General features: G+C 37.5%; 1 protein-coding gene across 2 annotated transcripts in view; it reads right to left on the reverse strand.

The window, feature by feature from the left end:
• LOC109095957 (tomoregulin-2-like) overlaps positions 1-24,457 on the reverse strand; it is a 57,874-nt gene that overhangs the window by 31,673 nt on the left and 1,744 nt on the right. For both annotated transcript variants that reach the window (XM_042763702.1, XM_042763701.1), the window contains exon 2: positions 17,136-17,245. In XM_042763702.1, the coding sequence (XP_042619636.1) occupies positions 17,136-17,245 (110 nt within the window). The remainder of the gene's footprint in view (positions 1-17,135; positions 17,246-24,457) is intronic.

Genomic DNA, 24,457 nt, shown 5'->3' on the forward strand with positions numbered 1-24,457 from the left:
CGTTCAAACACTTGTCACAGCCTACTGGTGTACCGTTGCAACTTCCAGAAAGAGAAAAATACCCACCACTAACGCACAGACTGACAGCTTGTCTAGAAGAAACACAGAGAAGGGGAGTGCTACACACAGTGCTGTTGGATTCAAGGAAATTTAAGGATTGTAACTAACTACTATATAATGCTATTTATGAACTGATGGACAGATTCATATGAATATCTGGGTTGATAACCGAAATGTTTGAACATTGGACCAATCTGTGATCTTATGCCGTGGAGTTTAGTTTTTTTTTTTTTTTAAATCCCTCATTCAACCAAGGTCGAATGCGATTTGAGTTCTCTTTGACAAAAATATTCCACTATTAGCAAACCTGAGATGGAGAGTGAAAAAAAAGACTGAGTGACAGTAAAACGCAACCGATACACCAGAATAGAAAAACAGAGTGAAATCCCAGAAGAGCAAAGCACTGAGATGATCTCAAAATAAACACAGAAAGAATGAGAGGAGGAGGAGGAGGAGGAGAGTGAAATGGATATTACCAGCTTTTAAACCTTTTCATTTTTTTTTTATATTTCTACAGCTTCACGTGTTCAATCAATCTTTTTGGCCTGACATGATGCAATAGTGAGAAAGGCTGCCCAGCCCCCAGCATGCCCCCAGAAATGCCTGTTTTGCCGAGCCCCTGCAGTTTGGTCCTTTTAACTGTACCCCCTGAGGGGAAGGAATGCATTAGAACTTCATCCTTGCCTGAAAAATAACCGGTGATTATGATAGAAAAGTTAATTAAAATAAATTCAGGGCAAGTAATGAGTGGCTGACACACTAACAGTTAAAAGAGCAGACAGACACTTCAGCTATAAAACACAAAACAAAACAGCTTTTCACTTGCAGGTCAGAGGAGTGGGACTGAAGTAGCATTACAATAAACGGAAGGACCTTGAAAAATCTGAAAAGCATGCTTAGATAGATATGATACACATATATCTATTACACTGTAGAAAAAAGTTTGATCTTTTCATAGTAGCCGTGATAAAAAAGGCACTAAAACAAACCTCCTTTCCTGTTCACAGACAGCTGAATTACTCAAACAACATCACATTCTAAGACTGTCACATATGTGCTATAGAGCTCAAATATGGACTAAAAATCATTATTCATCCTGCATTACACAGATTTTTGTCCAATCAGATCTCTAGAATGAGAATGCCCCACCCCTTAGTTTCAAATAACACCTGCAAATAACTAGCCAATAGCAAATCATGGTTCATGGCTGTGATGTAAACCAAAAGATACTGGCTTTGTGGATTAATTGTGGATTGTTGTGTTGTTTTGATCAGCTGTTTAGACTCTCATTCTGATGGCACCCATTCACTGCAGAGGATCCATTGGTGTGCAAGCGATGTAATGCTAAATTTCTCTAAATCTCTTCTGATAAAGAAACAAAAAATCTACATCTTATATGTCCTGAGGGTGAATACATTTTAAGCACATTTTCATTTTTGCGTTAAGTAACTATTTCCTGACACCTTACATTCAAGTAAAAATAGCCTCTTACAAGGTAAAGAGTAACAAATTCTCAACAAAAACAAAAAATAGATTGATCATTACAAATCAAGTATGTCGGTAGGTGGTAGTGACACATTATTAAGACAAAGTGAGGGAGAAAAAAGGAAACTGTACGACATGAGACAATGAGAGAGGGACAAGCATAGGGAGAAGTAGAAAGACCAGAGATAAAGAACTTGTAAGAGAAGGCCATAAGGCTGGACAGCATGTGTTCAAACACAATCTAATCCAATGAGCCTCCCAACAGAGGCCAGACACACAAACACTCACAATGGAAGTCACCAAATTTCTTCACCCAATAAATAAAATGACACACTACACATTTTGGCTCTTATGTACCTTTAAGTCAAATCAGTTCACTCAGCGGGCATCTCTCGAACACCATATTAGCTATTTTGTAGATAACAGACAAGTACAACCTCCTATCTACTTCCATATGTGAAGTCTGAAATCTTACTGCCAACTTTAATTAAATGATTAAAAACTCATCTTTTTAAACTTGTTTATAAGGATTGTTAATAAGGATTATTTAATTTTCTTTATTTCAGTGTTGATCTGGATGTATAATTGTTTTGATTTTCTGTTATCTATTGTTGTACTTTATTACTTACCTCTTTTAAGGTGTCTACTTTTAAGCTGTATTGTAGTGCTTTGAGCGTGAGAAAAGTGCTATAAAAATAAAATGTATTATTGTTACCTTCAAAACTGTTTGCCAAGTTTTTTACAATAATGCATTTTATTTCAGCAATAGAAAATGACAATAATGATATCATAAATTATGCCTCTTAAGCTCAAATCATACAAAAATATTTTTTAGTCAGGTCCAGCTAGATGATTCTAGACTAAACAAACAGGCGATTGGCTCTTTTAACTGAAAGGCGGAGCTTTCACTCCTACAGGTTAAATACTGGAGGTTCTAATTTGTCTCATTAATTTATCGACAAGTGGTTGGTCTACTCCCCTTATACTACTCCCTGTGATTTTTGCCTCTAAAAACAAGATTTGACAGTGTTTCAAAGCCATTTGTATACATGTGAGCAGGTTTGCTTGTGTATAATAATCTTTATGTATAATATTTACAATAATCAACCTTTTTGTAATAAAACCTGTTATTCTAAAGCACTGTGTTTTGGTTCCTCTGACTTTAAACCACCATTGGAAGTGCTGCAGTTCCTTTCTTGTCCTGCAGGGGTTGCTGTGGTGCTGCGTTCTGACTAACAGTGAAGTCTTGCTTTTGCTCCAGTTTCCCTCATCTTTTACTCATTTTAAAGCCTCTTTTTCTTCACAACATCCAAAAGTACTTGCAAACATCACTCAGAGACACCTGTGTTACCACATTTTAGCATTTCAATCACACTATGTCTACTCACACTTAATCACAGGCAGGAAGCTAGCGGAAAAGTGTTACAGTATTATAAGACTGAGTATTAGAGCAAGCAAGTGGCAGCACATTAATTCCTTGTTTTTTACCCATCCATCAGTTTTTTTTTTTTTTTTTTTCCTGAAACAGCCATTCATTCCTGCATCAGTCAGTCCATCTATTAGTTGATCTATTCATCTATTCAAAAGCACAATCAGCCGTTCTCTTTCTGACAAGTCAATCCATCTATGCTAGGCACCGCTTGTACTGCCATAGCATACACAAAGAAACTTCTCAAGCAGTAGGGCTAGACTGAATCAAGACAGGCAATTAAAGTCAGACACAGTGAGCAGTAGAAGCGATCGGTGCGGTGATAAGACTGACTGCGTACTGCGTCTACAGTTCTGAGGAAGAGGTAAAAGCACTGAAAACTACCGAAACAGTTGCTGACATGTTAAGACAACACTCCTATTAGGAAACACCACTCTAGAGACTTGTATCCTGCACCACCTAAATGTCACTCTTGTGCTGTATTCAGAAGTCATTCAGGCCTATTAGTCATTAGTTTACATTACATTAGTTTAAGGTTTTTTAAATGTTAAAATTAAAATTTATTGAAAAAAAAAGGCAACATTTTTTTATTTTTTATGCAATGCTAGTTGATTTGGCTATTTTGATGACAAAATACCATACTTGAATTATTAAAATTAGAAAAAGAAAATACTACTTTCTACTTCAATATTCAAATTTAATTCAATATGTTACTGGCTATTTCTTTGTACAGTAATTAATTGTGATATTTACAAGCAATTTTGGAGTAAATTAAGTAAATCATACACCAAATTTCAGTGTAAAGAACCATTTAAGAACAATTTTTCCCTTAAATTATAAAACTAAATTTGGATAAACTAGACAAAAAAATAACTTTTAAAGAGTGTCAGAATAAAACAATTTTCTCAGGAGTGGAAATATTACAAATGAATAAATATGTTCGACAGATAATGGGCTCTGACATATGGGTGGGTTTTCTCTTAATAGTAAATGTAAGTAAGTCTTATGTGTCCTACCTTGTATTGTGTGTAGATGACTTGTTCTAAACAGTTTGTGGCCGCAAACTGTGTATTGATGTATTTATTGTTCAAAACACTAAAAGAGAGAAAAAACAAAAATAAAAAAAAATAAAAAATCAGACTCACATATAAAAAAATTTAATAACCTTAATTCAAGTAAAAAAACCCCACATATGGTCCAACAGAATGATAAGCACTAAAGGAGTCTTGATTTGATATGGAGTAAGAAAAGCAAATGTGTGTACTTGTCTACTTTCCAGTGGATACACAACAGCTTGAGATGAAACAGGCATAGCGAGTTAATTATGCATCCTGGAACATGATATGATCGTGGAAACATTTGATTCATTAGGCATTATGTAGCATTTCTTTCCACCCTTGGACACATTATGAGGGCTGAAACAGCACGACTCGAGAAACATGAGAGGCCAGAAAGATGCTCAAAGTGCACTGTGAGTGAGCAGCTGTGACTGCAAACAGACATCGCGTGCACACACGTGCACAGCTCAATCTGACATGTACAGAGGCAGTCACAGACAAGAAGTCTGCCCGGCCTGTTTTTTCTCTTCCATTAAGAGAACGTAAAGCCTATCAGCTGTGTATCAGTAACATCAGCTGATCCTTATCAGGAGAACAAACCTGTCAAAGATGGAGTCGAAGCCCTGAGGTACGGAGAAACAAGTCAGGACATCATTTGTTTGAATTCCAGTGACTTCCATGGTACTACAACCACCGTTTCCGCAAAGCTGCTCGTACCATGAAATCTTAAAATCTCAGACGTCACGAGTGGCATTAAGAAAAAATATTTAAGACTTCAAGACTTAACGTTCCAGACACTTGGAACACCTGTGGTTCGTGACAAAAGACAGAGATAGCCTGTCAGCTGGCCCTGTGGAGTGATGGATGACTGGCAAAGCGTTTGTGGACACAGCTCTAGGGAACAACGACAGAAAACTGGGCCTTTCTGTCAGATCATTAGCTCCGTACCAAAGGGATGAGTTGACCTTAAACCAATGGAGGAATGTGAAGGGAAGAGTCTCGCACAAGGACACAAGGATGCCTGTTCATTCACATGCGATTTGTTCTCTCATCATTTCAAAATGTTGCTTGCTTCAGTTGACAGACCACAGAAATGCCTCGTGAGGTTAGGTTTGAGAATTTAAAATAATATTTTAAGAGTTAAGCTCAATCAGTAGCACTTGAGGCAGATTTTTAAGTCACAAAATTAACAATGATTTTGGCCCTCCTGTTTTGGCCAAAATTCATTATTGGACTTTTTACCGAAATTTGTTGCATCGCTGCTTTTTCATTTACCATTTACTTTCTCTGTTTAAAAAACTGGCCCCTTTCACTTTCATTGTAAGTGCTGCCACATCGTTGTCGACTGAGCTTAACTTGTACTGAACCCGCAATACTCATTTAACTACAGTTTCATCTAGAAAAGTAAGAGAGCAATTGTTTCTTAGCGCATTTGGATTCGACACTTGCTTTCTTAAAGAAACACATTATCTGTGATAGCTCACAGGGAGGGTGGCCAATAGGGTCATGGAAGGGAAAAAAATAGAAACAGATCAGGCACAATATCCTGGAGAGGCACAAACAAGAAAAAAAAAAAAGAAAAAGAATCTGGTGCATGTCTCACCAGATGATGTATTTTTTGCGCCCCCTCACACAGAGACATACCAGCCATTGTGTGACTGAGTGACATTCCCCATTCCCAGGATGCCCGTGTACGTGCCGTTTTCCTTTGATGAGGGTGGGGGGAAGCTAGTGGGGTGGGGCGGGGGAGTGCGGAAAGATTCAAGCCTCCCTCCTTAACTGCTAGGCAGTCTGCTCTTGATTAGAGTGAGACTCTTCCCAGCGAGGAGCTCCCGGGCCTTGTCAGGGGAGACGGCTCTTCTGTAATAGTGTCTGACAGGCTGAGGGGAGCCGCGTGGGGACTGATACAGATGCTGCTATCCTGAGTGGCATCAGGCTCAAGCCAACATCACCTACTTCGGTAAAATCCCCACACTACTGACTCTCCAGCTGCCAACCCGCCAACCAATCTCATGTCTAGCACATGCCAGCCGAGGGTCTGTGTGTACATGGATGTATGACACATCCTGCATCTGACATTGCCAGGAGGAAAAAACAGATGCTGCCGGTATCACTGCATTTTCAATCCCACCAGACTGACTTTTAACAGGAAACCGGACCTAATTCCACCCTGAAATAACTTCCTTCTTGATTTTAATTGCTTCATTTTTGATATATTGGTGGAAGTTATCTCCTGTGGCAGCTCATGGAGAGAAGCTATTAGGGGTGATAGACGTGAAATAAAGAGAGCAAAAGAAAAATAAACCCTAGGGTGTTTTTTTTTTTTTTGGTAATAGGCTGAATGGAAAAATACTCAGGCCATGAAATTCTGGTCAAAGACTACTGCATCACCCAAGATGATTCAAATGCTCTTCTCCTTTAAAAGACATTTAAAGGAAAAGGGTGTAATTTCTAAACCACTAGTGGCAAAAGCAAATAACCAAAAAAAAATTTTTTTTAAACAGGTTCCAAACACACTTCTATCTGGTTAATAATTACACATTTCATTTTTAAACACGTTTCTAAAACGACTCTGAATTCTGACTGGAAGGATTGCTACAAAATATTAAAATAGCCAATAAATCCATATAACTGTGACCACACATAAGTTGAACTCTACATCAATTCTACAATAATCTATTAATATTGCTTGAACTGTAGTTATTGTATATGAATCATAAAATTGACTATTAAAAAGGACTGTTTGATTCAATTTTATTGCAAAAAACAGACACCATTATTAAATAAAAGTCAATTGTAAAAAATAACCTTTGGGTATTTTTAAGTTTGTTCCTTGGTGGAAACACTGCAACAACTGAAATAAACAAAAAAGGACAAAGGAAAATAAAGATAAAAGAAACCAATCTTATGTAGGCCTATGTATATAATTATTTTATTTTACAAATATGCTAAGAAGAATAAAAATGTTTACCAAAGAATTAATTATACCAAACATTAAGGTAGCAGCCTTTAACACTTACTTGATATAATCTAATAGAATTGCTACTTCAGTAACACAAAAATGGATTCAAAACCAAGAAGCAAGTGGACAAGAGCATGTGTGTGATCCATGTGTTTGATTCAGATGGTGTACTATAGATGCCAGATTTTAAAAGAAATATTAAGTTGAGTGATCAAGAGAAAGCTTTTTATTACTTAATTTAAAGTCTTCCTTTGATTATTAATCTTTTTATTGCCATCTAATGTGCACTGTGTGATTGCAAATTGAAGAAAATTGTGTTGTTATCGAGTCTTAGGTACTCTGACTCATGCTGAAAACATCCTTTACCTGTAGTAAAATCATTGTATCGCAGAGCGGCTTATTGCTTATTCCTCAACACAAACATGAGGATACAGTACATTCAAAATTGTAGTTGCAGGCACTCCAAGAACATTTTAGTGCTGCACCTGTACAACATGATTCATGGTCCTAGTCTTGTACGACTCTCTAATGGCACCAGGGAATAAAGCCCCACTTTTAATCTGTCTCCAGCCACAGTGAAATCATGTGACTGGAGGAGAAAAGGATCACAAATGCATGGAAATATATGCAAAGAGGTCTGGCTGAAAATGGCTCTTATGACGGGCAGCCGAAGGCCCGCAGGGAAGGCGTCCACCTTCTGCCACTGTCTGCGCACCCTGTGAGTTCATACCCAGAGTTCACGCTAAAAGAGAACTGAAGGAGATGCTGTTTTTCATTTGAATGCTGCACCTCGGCTAGAACTCAAACTAGATGTCATTTGTTACATCAGCTAGGCCACATACAAATGGCTACACCTCTGTCATCTGAGGATGGCCGCAGGGAAGGTGTATCAACCAGAATCAGAGTCAAGTAGAGAGAGGTGGCTGGGATAATTGATCAGTAAAGATAAACTCAATCAAGACCACACATGAACAGTCAAGGGACAATGCCATAGACTAGTTTGCAAACAAGCCAAAAAACAAAAACAAAACAAAAATGCCCAAGCAGTCTGTGGCTAAGCAATAACCCCCCATTAGAATGAATTACGCGAGTAAGCAATGTAAGTGCTCATGAATGACTGAGCATCAGAGCTTTGGATCAGAGGAGTCATAACACAGTGAGTCATCAGCACGAGCGTGACTGAACATGCAGAATCACAACACGATCCGTTATGACATGGTGGTACATGTCCAGACGAGGACAATCGACAAATCCAACAGCTTGCTTTTTGGATTTGCATTCCACTTGAAATATATCTTTAATGAACAAGTTTTTCCTTCTGGAGCATCAGTGAGCATTTGAACCTAATCTAACAGTTGCATATGAGTCCCTCAGTTGTTTTCAGTGTAAAAAGATCTCAAAATAATACAGTCATTGTTGGAAAGGGTTCAAATACACAAAAGATGCTGGAAAACCAACGAATTTGTGGGACCTGAAGGATTTTTCTGTAGAACAGTGGGCAGTTTAACTGATCAGGACAAAAAAATGGAATCATTAATAACTATCACAAAACCAACAAACAAGCAAAAAACAGCTGTGGATCATCCTGGTAACATCACAGCATTAAAAATAAAGCATATATAAACTTTTGAACGGGGTCATTTTTATAACTTCAACTATTATTTTTTCTTGTGGACTATATGTAAATGTATTTTATGTGAAATATCTTATTCAGGTCAGTATTCAGGTCAGTGATGACTCTTATTTTGGTATAATAATTAACATTTTGCAGATACTGCAAAGTGTATGTAAAATTGACCACAACTGTGTGCGTATATATATATATATACATATACAGGTCCTTCTCAAAAAATTAGCATATTGTGAAAAAGTTCATTATTTTCCATAATGTAATGATAAAAATTAAACTTTCATATATTTTAGATTCATTGCACACCAACTGAAATATTTCAGGTCTTTTATTGTTTTAATACTGATGATTTTGGCATACAGCTCATGAAAACCCCAAAATTCCTATCTCAAAAAATTAGCATATCATGAAAAGGTTCTCTAAAACGAGCTATTAACATAATCATCTGAATCAACTAATTAACTCTAAACACCTGCAAAAGAGTTCCTGAGGCTTTTAAAAACTCCCAGCCTGGTTCATTACTCAAAACCGCAATCATGGGTAAGAGGTTAACCCAGAAGGCCATCATTGACACCCTCAAGTGAGAGGGTAAGACACAGAAAGAAATTTCTGAACGAATAGGCTGTTCCCAGAGTGCTGTATCAAGGCACCTCAGTGGGAAGTCTGTGGGAAGGAAAAAGTGTGGCAAAAAACGCTGCACAACGAGAAGAGGTGACCGGACCCTGAGGAAGATTGTGGAGAAGGACCGATTCCAGACCTTGGGGGACCTGCGGAAGCACTGGACTGAGTCTGGAGTAGAAACATCCAGAGCCACCGTGCACAGGCGTGTGCTTTTGAACCAGAAACAGCGGCAGAAGCGCCTGACCTGGGCTACAGAGAAGCAGCACTGGACTGTTGCTCAGTGGTCCAAAGTACTTTTTTTCAGATGAAAGCAAATTTTGCATGTCATTCGGAAATCAAGGTGCCAGAGTCTGGAGGAAGACTGGGGAGAAGGAAATGCCAAAAATGCCTGAAGTCCAGTGTCAAGTACCCACAGTCAGTGATGGTCTGGGGTGCCATGTCAGCTGCTGGTGTTGGTCCACTGTGTTTTATCAAGGGCAGGGTCAATGCAGCTAGCTATCAGGAGATTTCGGAGCACTTCATGCTTCCATCTGCTGAAAAGCTTTATGGAGATGAAGATTTCGTTTTTTCAGCACGACCTGGCACCTGCTCACAGTGCCAAAACCACTGGTAAATGGTTTACTGACCATGGTATTACTGTGCTCAATTGGCCTGCCAACTCTCCTGACCTGAACCCCATAGAGAATCTGTGGGATATTGTGAAGAGAAAGTTGAGAGACGCAAGACCCAACACTCTGGATGAGCTTAAGGCCCCTATCGAAGCATCCTGGGCCTCCATAAATATGCAAATTTTTTTAGATAGGAATTTTGGTTTTTCATGAGCTGTATGCCAAAATCATCAGTATTAAAACAATAAAAGACCTGAAATATTCCAGTTGGTGTGCAATGAATCTAAAAATATATGAAAGTTTAATTTTTATCATTACATTATGGAAAATAATGAACTTTTTCACAATATGCTAATTTTTTGAGAAGGACCTGTATATATATATGTATTAGTTTACATTATATATATATATATATATATATATACATATAAACACACACACCATATTTCATCATCCCCATGTCATCTAAACTAAACCAGTTTAACTTTCTTTCTTCTGTGGAACATATAATCATTAAATTATATTTGGATTTTTTTTTTTCATACACAAAGTCATTTATGTCCAATGTTGTTTTGTCAGTTGATACTTTCAAAAACATTTGAAACATTTCAAAATATTTTCACAGAAGAAATAAAACCATTCAGGCTTGGAACAACATGAGGGTGAGTAAATGATGGCAGAATTGTCTTTTTTGTGTGAACAAACAGTTTATTAATGATCTTGGATTTGCCAAATGAGAGACTAAGAGTTCAAAGTTTGGTTGCTCAGCATGACCCTCTAAGCTCCTGCTGGAAGAAAATGCAATTACGCCATTCTGGCAGCAAATGTGAATCTTGCCTTGTGTGTTTGCACTAAATAAATAAATAAATAAATAAATACATAACTAAATAAATAAAAACTGACTGCCTATGAGCAAAGACAAAATATTTAAAACCTCATATTTCCAGGGAGTCGTGTGCCAGAAGAGAAAGTGGCATTGAAGTCAATGGAAAAAATAACAGACCTGTTTTCTCCAGGTATTATAGAAAAAAGCCAAAAAAGTCAAAAAACTTGAAAACATCCTAAACCAGTTTATGATTGTGTGTTTGGATGGGACCTTGACACCGTGGCTCTACCTCACAATCACTGCTGCACAGACTCCACATTACGTCATCAGCACAGTCACAAGTTGACAGTGGCCATTTCTGGGACATTTTTATGGGATTATTATCCTGCCATGATTCAAAACTGAAAATAAAGTTCTGAAAGGTTGAAACTAAGTGTTCGAAAGCTCAAAATCTTACAAAAAAAAGTTTTGCAAGATCGAAAAATAAGAGCATTTGCAAGCTTGCAAAATGTAAAAAAATAAAAATATCTCTGCAAACATTATGTTGTTTTTGAGATTTCCTTCTTCAGGACTGCAACATTTTTTTTTACGATGTTGCGCAAAGACTTTTTCAGATTTTCAAATTTGTCAGTGTTCTCCCACTGTATTAGTTTGTTTTCCAGGTTTGAAACCTTGTAAATGGTGATCTGAAAACTGGAGTGCGAATGTGTGAAAAAAAGTTTTGAAACTCTGAAAACAGAGTTTTGCAGACTTGCAAAGTGGTAAAAAAAAAAAAAAAAAAATCTCTGCAAACATAATTTTTGTTTTTGAGTTTTCCTAGTTCAGAAGTGCAACACTCTTTTTTACGGTGTTGTGCAATCATTTTTTCAGAGTTTCGAATTTGTCACTGTTCTCCCAGTGTATAGTTTGTTTTCCAGATTTGAAACCTTGTAAATAGTGATCTGAAAACTGATGTGCGAACAGGTGAAAAAAAGTTTTGAAACTCTGAAAACTGAGGTTCGAAAGGGGCAAAACTTATTACATTACATTACATTTGCACTCCTATTGCAGACTATTTTTTTCAGAGCCGAGTTTACAACACCCACTTTGCGGAGATACGCCCACACAGTTGCGAGCTTGCGACTCACGTGATTTGTGGCAGCGTTGTCACGCAGCTCAGCTCTGAAACTCTGAAACTCAGACTGAGCGAAAATCAGGGGGGAAGGAAGTCGACCGGAAGTTGAAGTCGGCCGCGTGCCGCCATCTTGTAGCAGAACTTCACCTGCTGTTAGCATCCCATTGACTCCCATTCATTTTTGGCGTCACTTTGACAGCGAATAACTTTACATCTGAGGCGTTTAAAGACTCCATTTGTCCATTATTTATTTATAAAGATACACGACAATGTATAAAGGGCTCCATTACCTTCTATGTTACATTATGGCCCCGTAGAAACAGTTTTTGTAAAAATAGGCTAACGATTGCGTCATAACCACTCGACTCTCTGTCGCACAGTAGAGAAATTACCGTACAGACAGGAGGAGGAGCTCGCAGGCAATCGGGGAGACGTCAAGAGATATGGCGTACTGGCGTTACATTTTAAAATACTATACAAAATAATTAATCAGAATACTTACTCCTGCTCACTCACGCCAAAGAACTCCCCGCTCAAGCTCGCCGTCTCTGCAAGATTAACGATGGCAGTTTGCACGCACAGCTACTAGAAGATTTACATCTGTCAGACAGGTTGCTGACGTCATCAAGCTTAGTTTGAGTCTGCGCGTCAGAAACGGAAGTTCTAAAAATCGCTAAAAATGGGCTTCACTTGTCTCAATTGAGTTCCAATGGGGTCGCTGTGTCCATTTCTTTTACTGTCTATGGCGAAAATGAAGCTTCGCAAACTCGCAACTTAAAAAAAAGCCTGGAGGGAGGGCCTTCTGCTCTTGGCCAATGCTTTGCTGTCTGTTGACGTACAGTCCAATCACAAGTCGTATTTACTGGAAAGGTGGGACTGTTCCGCCAATGACGAAAGCGCACAGGATACGCAAACAGAGGATGCACGGATATCTGGCCACAAGGCGGTCCCATCTAGAGCTGCAAGAAGAACCGCGTCCATGGCTGGATAGCGTCCGGTCCGGTCCAAAAATAAGGCTACCGACTTGTCGCGGGAATTCACTATACAATTGCCAGTAGCCACTGAGTTTTACCACTGATAGGCCGGCGGTGCATCAATATACACACTCACCTCACGCAGCGAACGACTCACTCTCCGCAGCCGGAGACTCACTTTCAGCTCACTTCTTCTGAAAATGCACATTTATTATTTATTATTACATTTTTTTTGCCTCTCTCTGCCCACATACTGTATTTGGATGCAGCTAAATTCTAAAAAAAAAAAAAATTTTTAATTTAATTAAAAAATTATATATTTTACTGTTTCTGTTGTCAGACAATGAATATGAAATAGTGACCAGCTCTCCCTTCCAAAACATTAATCTGCACAAAAATCCTGATAATCGAGCCGTCTTCTGATGAAATCAAATACACATACAGTAAGATAAAAACAACAACTGTGCTGTGATTTCGGCTACACTTGGATGTAAAATTAGAGAAGCAACATCATATGCGTCTCTGTGCGTCTGAACACAGCAGACGCACAGAGAGAGAAAGCAAAGACCTCGCGCAGCAATAACGGCAAGTCTCAGAAACTAAATAGGCCTAAGGTTTGGGCAAACCCTAAAGATTTGTCGCTAGGTGCTTTATTGAAGAAGAAAAAACTTGCTAAAGGGGTCTGCAAAGGTCCTAAGTTGGCAACACTGTACATTTCCAGGCCATGGTGAGGTGAGTGTGTATATTGATGCACCGCCGGCCTATCAGTGGTAAACTCAGTGGCTACTGGCAATTGTATAGTGAATTCCCGCGACAAGTCGGTAGCCTTATTTTTGGACCGGACCGGACGCTATCCAGCCATGGACGCGGTTCTTCTTGCAGCTCTAGACGGGACCGCCCTGTGGCCAGAGATCCGTGCATCCTCTGTTTGCATATCCTGTGCGCTTTCGTCATTGGCGGAACAGTCGGTCAGTCCCACCTGTGATTGGACTGTACGTCAGCAGACAGCAAAGCATTGGGCAAGAGCAGAAGGCTTTTTTTTTAAGTTGCGAGATTGCGAAGCTTTATTTTCGCTCAGTCTGAGTTTCAGAGTTTCAGAGCTGAGCTGCGTGACAACGCTGCCACAAATCACGTGAGTCGCAAGCTCGCAACTGTGTGGGCGTATCTCCGCAAAGTGGGTGTTGTAAACTCGGCTCTGAAAAAATACATTTGCACTCCTATTGCAGACTAATGTAATGTAATAAGTTTCGCCCTTTCGAACCTCAGTTTTCAGAGTTTCAAAACTTTTTTTCACCTATTCGCACACCAGTTTTCAGATCACTATTTACAAGGTTTCAAATCTGGAAAACAAACTATACACTGGGAGAACAGTGACAAAATCGAAACTCTGAAAAAATGATTGCACAACACCGTAAAAAAAAGAGTGTTGCACTTCTGAAGAAGGAAAACTCAAAAACAAAATTATGTTTGCAAAGATTTTTTTTTTTTTTTACCACTTTGCAAGCCTGCAAAACTCTGTTTTCAGAGTTTCAAAACTTTTTTTCACACATTCGCACTCCAGTTTTCAGATCACCATTTACAAGGTTTCAAACCTGGAAAACAAACTAATACATTGGGAGAACACTGACAAATATGAAAATCTGAAAAATTCTTTGCGCAACATCGTAAAAAAAAATGTTGCAGTCCTGAAGAAGGAAATCTCAAAAACAACATAAGGTTTGCAGAGATATTTTTATTTTTTTATATAGACCCAGCTCCCAAACCAAATTTTACAATCTTGCAAAACTTTTTTTTGTAAGATTTTGAGCTTTCGAACACTTAGTTTCAACCTTTCAGAACTTTATTTTCAGTTTTGAATCATGGCAGGATAATAATCCCATACATTTTAGCTTCATTTTTCTATAGTGGAAGGATATAGAGATGCACAGTCCATTTTTTTTACAGTCTATGTTCTGAACACAACACAAAATCACTCTGATGATTAAAACTGACCTTTCACCCTGTTCCAGAACTCCTGCTGCTGTGTCAGAGACAAACATCTAGTAATCTAATCTATTATATATACTCTGATGGAGAAACATTACCTCGCTGCATCAAACTTGTTTCGAAAAACCATTTATGGGATTCATGTTGTGTCCCCAAGTTTCAAAGTTAACTTGTTCAGTGGTCCAAAGACATACTGCAAATTTCATTATATAAACTGAGAGCTATACTGCATACTTCCCAGCAGGTAAAAATCACATAAAAAATGCTAAATTGATTTTGGGGTTAACCAACCTCTCACAATGCAATACAGCACTAAAGAAAGTTTTTGCTAGTATTACAAGTACTTACGTATATGAAATGACTTTCATATCTGCACTGCTCTCAGTTTCTGCATTCCTATGGCCGTAGGGATAGGCTAATTCGGTGCATCTGATTAATTTTCTCAGCTAGATTAAAATTTACATTTCACACTTCTTTTTTGAACTCCAACATGCTTATTCAAAATTTATGGATCATAATAAAAACAGAAAACATACATAATAAACAAATCAAGAAAAAGAGAGTTGGATCTGACATAAAAAACTGGAAAGATAACTAACATTAACATGTTTCAAGATTTCAAGAAATGTCAGAAAATTATTATTATAAACACACAAATCCATACATCTTCCCTTTGGCTGCTTTGTTTAGTGAGTTATAATTCAGCATAGAATGATAAAGCAGATTAACTGTAAAAGTGGTACAGAAGACACAGTGGTACAGAAGACAGTCCCCCGGAACTTTGTTTTTGTGAACCATGCAGAAAAGGGTAAAATTCAACCAAACATAAGGTATACCTAAAAATCATCAAAGAACCAATCCTAAGTAAACTTCACAGTATGAATGATGTGCCAGGCGCCTCTGAGAGCTGGTGTGAGGTGAATAAACATCACTAAATGAACATCAGAGCTGAATGACCTCTATTCATCGGCAGATCAAACCTTCTTCCTCTTTTTAGCAACACTACCTCCCTGACTGTAGACTTTCTTTGGACTTCATACCCGTCACAAACCTCTAGACGATCCTTCTTTGATGAATTATTTCACTTAATGGAATAAAGACATCGACCATTATTAGGTTTAAGCTAGCTGACGCCAGAGTTTCACTTGCACACATGTGGCACACAGTCCAGGATGCCTAAATCAAGCTGATCCTATTCTCGCCGATGGCATTAGTGCCTCACTTGAAAACAAATTAAAACAATGTGACCCAGTGAGGCCAGGCACAGAATGGGGTTTGTCCTAAAAAAAATGTAGTGCTATCATGAGTCTGAATCCTATTTGGACCAAAAAATAAGGGGTGGGGGGGTGGGGGGGCAATCAGGTAATGCTATTTATCTCACCAAAGAAACTAATGTTCCTTCGCAAGCTGGGATAAAAATAACAGACTCATTGAGTGCCTATGTGCTCAGTGCCTTGAAGGGACTCTAATGCATTTTCATTTAGACCAAGCTCAGATGTTATTAGGACCGACTCTCTCCATCTTCATTTCACTGTGATCTCAAGGCCAAAGCAGACAAAGTGGGCCATTCTAGTAGTCCTAAAAATCATTTAGACAGAAAACAGCGAAAGGCAGATATACTGAAGCATAGTTAAAATCACTGTTATCATGGCATCAAAGTAGTAAATTGTGTCTTAGACGCATATTTTTTTCTACCTCCTAAAGGCCTTTAGTTTTAAAATTGTAAAAAAAAAAAAAAAAAAATAAATAAAAAATATTGTAAAAAGATCTGGAAGGATTCAGACATAATTTTTAATGAAATTAGATTGCACAATTATTCTGTATCCAGTTGCTGGTTGTGATCAAGGTAGGGTTTTAGCAAGTGCTGTGGCTGCTCACAGCATTAATATTTAATTACAGCAAAGATACAGAAAAACAGAATCACTCACTCACAAAAATCAAAAAGCTGATTCAGGTCTTTCAAACAGCAGGGTTTGTTTTACAATATATTGTCCTGCTCTGATGTTTTCAATAAAATTTCCAAAACTACATTCAACAAATATTTATAACAATCTAAAGACCTAAAGTTAAATCTTAAATAGTGAAAGTTGGTCAAAATCTTCAGTGAACCGATCATAGGACTGTGACAGTTTATACCACGTGATGCACAGCTATGAATGATGACTGACTGCATCCAATATTTCCAGATTCTTCTATAGTGTGATGTATAATCGAATGAACAGATTACCGAATAATTAAAAAAAAAAAAAAAAAAAAAAAATATATATATATATATATATATATATATATATATATATATATATATATATATATATATATATATATATATATATATATATATATATATATATAATAATCTGCCCATAAGAAAATAGTTCTTACCTTGAAGTTGCATATACATGTTATTATGTCCCCAATTCTGAGACACTCGCCGTCAAACTTGCAAGTGTTGGTGTCACAAAGGAAGAGATCTGTGTCCCGGTCATCATCCCCTGCAACAACAAGAGCCAAAAAAACATCATGAATTTCACTATAAACACAGAAGTCCCAAGACACAACCAGCACAAGCAGGATAATGTTTTTTCAAACACTTCTGATAAAAATAATTCAGCAGAACTAATGGAACAAACAGGCAGGTCCTCTGAAGGGTTCATCAGGCTCTCACCTCCACTCCAAGACCATATTTTGCTCTTGGGACATTTTCTTATTGGGAATAAAACAAGTGCTCATGAAGGAATAATGATTCAGCACATGGTGAACTTCTTGGAATCACCGCATGAGAACCTTATTCAGCTTTTATAACAAGCTGAGCACAGGCTCTGAGAAATATTCTTTTTATTCTATTTTGCAAACTCCAAAAAATCGCACTTCATCAAAAATCAAGAGCTTGCAGACAGTTTAAGTCCATAAGGATTCCTTAAGATGATTACAATTAAGATGAGTTGTTTCCAAAAACATGCCATGTTACTTTTCAGCATACAAAATCTGACTGCTGTATATTTAACAATTAATCTCCTAAAATAATGAGTTTAACCATTAGGCACTACATCATTCAGCCCTAATCTAATACCTTTTATAATTATGCAAGAAATAAGCAACTCTATCATTTGCTTAATATTATACAAATGATACAAATTTTAAACAAAGAATAATATCTCATGATACATTCCACATTACCCGCATATATTTAGACTCAATGCGCCATATATCATCATAATAAGACTACACAACACAAAACAGTGGGTCTGCTCATGTGCCCTGGGATTTTTGCTGTCAAAGCAAATAAGCTTCTTGCAAGTGGTACACAGTATTTTTACCCTGTGTTATCCAGTGAGGCCCGGAAGCTAGAATGAACCAGAACATTGCTCATTGTAACGACAACACCAGAGGACATGGAGCTACTTTAGGCCCCTGCTAAAGGGCCACATACATGAGGAAATATGTCTTTACATATCCTTGTGGCTTATTTGCATTTCAGCTAAAAATTATCAATGGACCTCAAACGCTACAAGGGGACAAAACAACAACAACAACAACAACAACAAACAAACAAACAGTAGTCTTGTGAGACAGTTGTAATATTCACATTGTGTACCTCAGTTCTGGAGACCTTGAGAAATGATGCTGGCTCTTGGTTTGTGCATAAATCCCTTGTGTAAAATTAGTAGCTGTTCACGCTTTGCAGCAGGAATATTTCATTAAAATTCATATTGTTCACAATCTGTTCTTAAGGAGCTGCGATAAACTGACATTCAATCAATTCAGCCTACTGAAGCAACAAATATTAGTCAGAGTATTTGCCAAAGCTAATTAGTCACAACCATCGTCAATCCCTTGGCTTACTGATAAAATAAGAACTCATGCCTTAAGTTAAGTCTAATACTTTTTACATAAAACATTTTCCTTGCATTCATTCTTCCAATTTTTTTTGTTATTATTTTTTTTGAAGCAGCATCTGTAGAAGGCCTAGCTCACTTGGTACCTTAAAGGCATAGTTCACAAAAAATAAAAAAATAAAAACTGTGATCATTTACTCAAACTCGTTGTACATGTCTTTTGGAACACAAAAGAAGATATTCTCAAGAATGTTTTTGTACAAACACTTTCACTGTATAGACTAAAAACACAGAAATCTAATTCTTCTTTTACCAACAGCAATCATTTAAGATCCACTTGGGTCTCAAATCTAATGTGGCACATTGCTCTTTGGTTAGAGTGGGCATTATGCATCTGCGTGCATTATTGATGCAAGCACTCCCTCTGCGAAGGCATACAGATGCAAAGCATTTTGTCACACCTCTACTGCTTGGCTGCCCTTCCGTAGCTGTGCCATAATACAGTTTGACCTCGCGACACAGGTAGACGCATTTGAGTGCATGTCTGAAACGTGCAGTATTGAACAGGGGACTTGGCAACAGGAGCAGGAAATGATGTCATTGATCGGAGAGGAACATGGTGATCTGATATAGGTCTGTATAGCTATCTTTGTGAGGACAAACATTGACACAGTGCATTCTCTAACTCCTTACCCTTAACCTACCCATCAGAACTAAGTGCCTCACCCAAACCCTTACCCTTACCCTACCCTTTACCCAAGTATAACCTGACCCCTAAAACCAAGTCTTGACCCTCAAACAGGCCTTTAAAGGGGTCTCAGAAAGTGAGGACCGGCCAAAATGTCCTCACTTTACAAGATTGTCCTCACTCCGATGGTCTTAAACTCAAACTGGCCCTATAACAAAGATAGCTGTACAAGTGCACACACACACACACACACACACACACACACACACACACACACACACACACACACACACACACACACACACACACACACACACACACACACACACACACACACACACACACACACACAGGTATTACTATCATTATGGTGACATTCCATATGCATAATGGGTTTTCTACCCATAAATTGTATTTTCTATGCCCTTACTCTAACCCTACCCCAAGACAATACAAGACAATTCAACAGTCAGGACCAGTGTTTACCAACCTTTTTATCTCCCGAACCTTCACAGTGTTTTTTTTTCCATATGATGAAAGTTGTTTTGGACCCCACTGACATTCATTGTATGGAAAGTTATCTTTTTATGTTCCACAAAAGAAGTAGTCATAGCAGTTTCGGATTTTTTTTATTTTTAGGTGGTGGTGAACTATCCCTTTACATAACCTTTAAGAAACTTCTTATGCACCTGCTGAGGTCCACATTTTCCTGGTCTGGACCATCAAAAAAAATTCAAAGTCATATAAGTTTAGGACAGGAAAGTAAAAACAGAGATTGAGGAAAGTTATCATGTCTTGCTAGAGGAAATGAGTTCTGGAAACAGGCAGCGGCATCCTTGCAATTTTATTACGGTAATTTCTTCATCAAGGACACTGAAAGGCCTCTAAATGCTTAACAAGATTTTAAACTTAACCAAAACATCAGTCAGATAATTTGATTAACTGTAAATATGCTTTTAGAAGTCTGTTAAAAATGCTTTTTGAGCAGGGCTGAGTTACCATGAGCGAAAAGGAATTTTGTTCTGCTCTCTTTAAAGTCTCTCTGGTAGGACAATCTTTCAGTAGCTGTCTACATGGAGAGATAAGATCTGTTTTCCTTTTCTTTGTGAAGAAAGCACTGTACGTGTACGGACAACAAGACAGTAAAAAAAAACATCCTGAAAATTTCAATAAGAATTCCTCAAAGTCATTCCTTGAAGTCACAAAGCAATGATTAGAGCAGCCAAACAGGAAATTACATCTTTCATCCTAAGATACTCTACTATCTGACAGCCCACAAAAACAAGTTAAAGCAACTCTTCCTGAATCCAAAATAGACTTTCTCTAAGTACGAAAACAGTTCAGTTTAAACACAGGACTCTTATGAGCTTCATGGTATGTGTATACGAAAAAGTGATGTGCAAACAGTCTGCACAGCCATAAATAAGATAACAGTTGATGCATAACTATCCACAACAATGATTTGCAGAGTTCTTCTGGAGCTGTCACTAACAAGGCAAACACTATATTTAACTTCCCAACAAAAATCCTTATACTGACATCAAAAACAGATAGTTTGGAAAACAGTTGTCTCTGAACAATGATCCTTTTTAGGCAAAAATATTATATATATATATATATATATATATATATATATATATATATATATATATATATATATATATATATTTTTGCCTAAAAAGGATCATTTATATATATATATATATATATATATATATATATATATATATATATCTATCTATCTATCTATCTATCTATGATTTTATCTATCTATCTATCTATCTATCTATCTATCTATCTATCTATCTATCTATCTATCTATCTATCTATCTATCTATCTATTTTTGTGAATGAGTGATTTGGGTATACTGTATGTTTCATTTTTATTATATACTGTATGATATATTAATAACATTATGTATTTTGACCTCAGAAAGTTTAATAAACGTCATAATTCAATCTTCCAGTGAAATCAACAGAGTTCTCCCTGGTGATGTACATCAGACTTCTCCAGTCAGTTAGGCTGCTTAAACTCTGCTTCAAAATCCAACCATCAACTGTTGGATAAAACCAAATCACACGCTTACATTTGTTTTGTTTTTTGATAATTTTTTGCACACAGATGTACAGTAAAATATGGAAGAAAAGATCTGTTGCTACTTCTGTTTCATTGCAACTTTTAGACATCCTATATAAGGCCAAATATTTGGGGTTCCCACCAAACAAGTCTGTTTAAGATTCTAAAGCAACAAATTTTATAAAGAACTTCACAATCAGTATAACCTTGGTAACCGCTTGTTTTTGGAGCACCATAATTATCCTATGGCTTGGCCACTTTTGCATAATAGCTATTTAGTAGCTAATGGAAGGCAATTTAAAACAAATAGGTTGTGAGTTACAGCTGTAGCTTTACAGTGACGAGGTGAAGGGCAGATTTAGTATAGAGAATGTGTGCAGAACTGCATAACTTGCAAATACATATGAAGAACACAAGACTGTATTAATAATTCCACCTCCAATATTACAATAATTAGCCATCAACATCCACTTCATCAGTAAGAGAGTTCTAACAGTCCAAATTAAGGGTGTTGCTGCCTCCAGCTGCTTGTTTCTTCCTTCTGCAGTGAAATAAGAGACTTTGTTTGGCTCAAACACCTGGTATTGCAGGTCTCCTAGCTCCTCAAGAGTGTCGTAATTTTATCAAAACAAACGAGAAGTGTGAGCCAATGTTATGTCTCACAATGTGCCAAACAAGAGAGTATCGGGGGAGATGCAGATTGTTATTTCTGCCTTGCCAGCGAGGTGAATAATTGAAAGAAGCAAGCTGGCAGAGACACAATTATTCTAAAGGTGAAGTGCAGACAGCTCCAGTGAGTGAGACATCAGACCAGTTGTCTGGCCATTAAAAAGCTGGATTTCAAACCTCAGGACATTGTTATCAGTTGAAAATGTTTAAACTTTTGTTTGAGGTGTAATACAAAGAATCTGTTCAGAATTCTCTGCTCTTTAGAGATAGAGCAGAACAAGTGAATTTTGAAAATCTAGATACTTTGTAACTAATTTAAAAATACTCTAACAAACATCTAACAGACAGCAAAGGTTCAAAGATATAGTTAACCAGAAAATGAAAATTGTTATCATTTACTATCCTTTTGCTGTTCCAAACCAGTATAACTTTCTTTTGTGAAACACTAAGCTATGGTCTTAAATAACCTTGAGTTTCATTGTACGAAAAAAAATGGTTGTGTCTTCAAATTCAAAAAAGTCTGCTGTCCCCTCTCGCCTACTTTGTTTGTGCTTGTCTCGCCTCCTTTGCAGCTGATATGCAAAAGCCCTCAGTGAGCCAGCAGTGCAAAAAAATTATTCAAAGGACAGCTATTGACAATGAACAATACAAATAAAAGCTTACACCCCTTTGGGCAGTGACTTACTTTTGAGGCAGTAGCTACATAAAATTGATACAAGGAAGCTTACAGAGTTGACTGAATTCTAATCATGAACACAGAAGATACTTCAGTAATAAGGCATTTACTTTGCAAAAGTATTCACACCGCTTGTGTCTACTGCCAATGGCCTTAAGTTAGGATTGTTGACTAAACAGCTGGTTTGCATTTGTTTTGCTGTGTTCAGCGCATAATTCGGTGCTGGGGATTTAAATTATTTTCCGTCAGTAGGAAATTCAGGTTTTATGCCATAATGCTGCAGGTTCCGCTCTTATTTATTATTTTTTTTTAAACTTCAGACCTGATAAATGCAATGCAATGTCCAAACATATAGCCATTCTGTTTGTTGTGTGCACTAATTCAGCAATAATGTAAAGGAACGGATAACCTAAAACATTAGAATCCTGTAAATGTGTTCCAAAACAACATTGGACACCACTGACTTTCATAAAACAGACCAAATAAAAACTTTATATATATATATATATATATATATATATATATATATATATATATATATATATATATATATATATATATATATATATTAAATACATAAACACACAGAAGAAAGAATTGTTTGTCAAATGTGCTAACAGCTGTTTGATTTCGGTTGTTAAGTGGTGACGTAAGAACCGCTGTTTCCGGGTCCAAGCCTCAACTCGCTTCACTTGAGAATACTACCTCAGCAGCCTTTTATGAGCACTGTTTATTCATATTAAACATTTAAGCTAAACGTTTTTCAACACCTTTTTGTAAATCATCTTAATTGGCCTTCAGGCATGCCTGTGGTAGAGTTTCCCACGTCTCATGCATGCCTTTGCCATGAGTTGTACAACCAGTGCAAGCAAGAGGCAAGGATAGACGTTTTGGAACGACACCTAATTGCCCACGGTGACCTGCTGATTGATAGTGAGGCGCCACGGCGGGAAACTGAGCAGAAATATGCGGCGAGTTCCGAGCGTCTCTCGCGCCTCAGGGCGCGCGTGATGATTATTTCACGTGCATCCGCAACCATCTGAACGGCGCTCTGTCAGTGAGGGTGAGAGGTCGGCCGCAATCCAAATCAAAACCCACTTAATATCCGAGTCTACGACGGACTGATGCTCGAGATTACTATGCCGGCTTGATGGAACTGTTGCCAAGAAAAGCATGGCTTCTAAAAGTATTCTTACACGAACATTCTTCGAAACTGAAACCTTTTAAACCTGACCAAAATATCGCCACTTGCTCACTCGCTGAAGTTTAAAATATGTCCAATACAAGGTAATACTTTTTTCTTTTCTTTTTTTCTATATCAATTATGACTTTAAAATCAATTTATTTAATGATATCCTCTAGTGATGTAGTAGCCTATTAGAAGGGATGTGAGAGACCGTAGGGCTATGGATGATTGCTTTTTTTTTTCAAAAGGAAATATATAAATACGAGTTTTAGGTAAATGCGCAAAGCTATACATTGTTCCAAACATGAAAATAAAGAACTATGAACAAAAGTTAATTTCCCCAGAAACTTCACAGGTGATTTAGACAGAATAACCACAAGAGCCGTTTTTTCTGGCCACATATTTTCATATTTTGATAATCAGCCTGTGTTTCTTAGCCTAAGGTCTCCAGCGGTGACAGCTTGTTTAACGTCGAAGCATCCGTTTTTCTACTGAACGCACTGAACCTAGAAAAGCAGGTCAGGAATTGTATCAGCGACAGCTCGCAGACTAAACACGAATGAGCTATTAAA

Source organism: Cyprinus carpio, chromosome A9 (assembly GCF_018340385.1).
Source record: "Cyprinus carpio isolate SPL01 chromosome A9, ASM1834038v1, whole genome shotgun sequence".
Taxonomy (NCBI): Eukaryota; Metazoa; Chordata; class Actinopteri; order Cypriniformes; family Cyprinidae; genus Cyprinus; species Cyprinus carpio.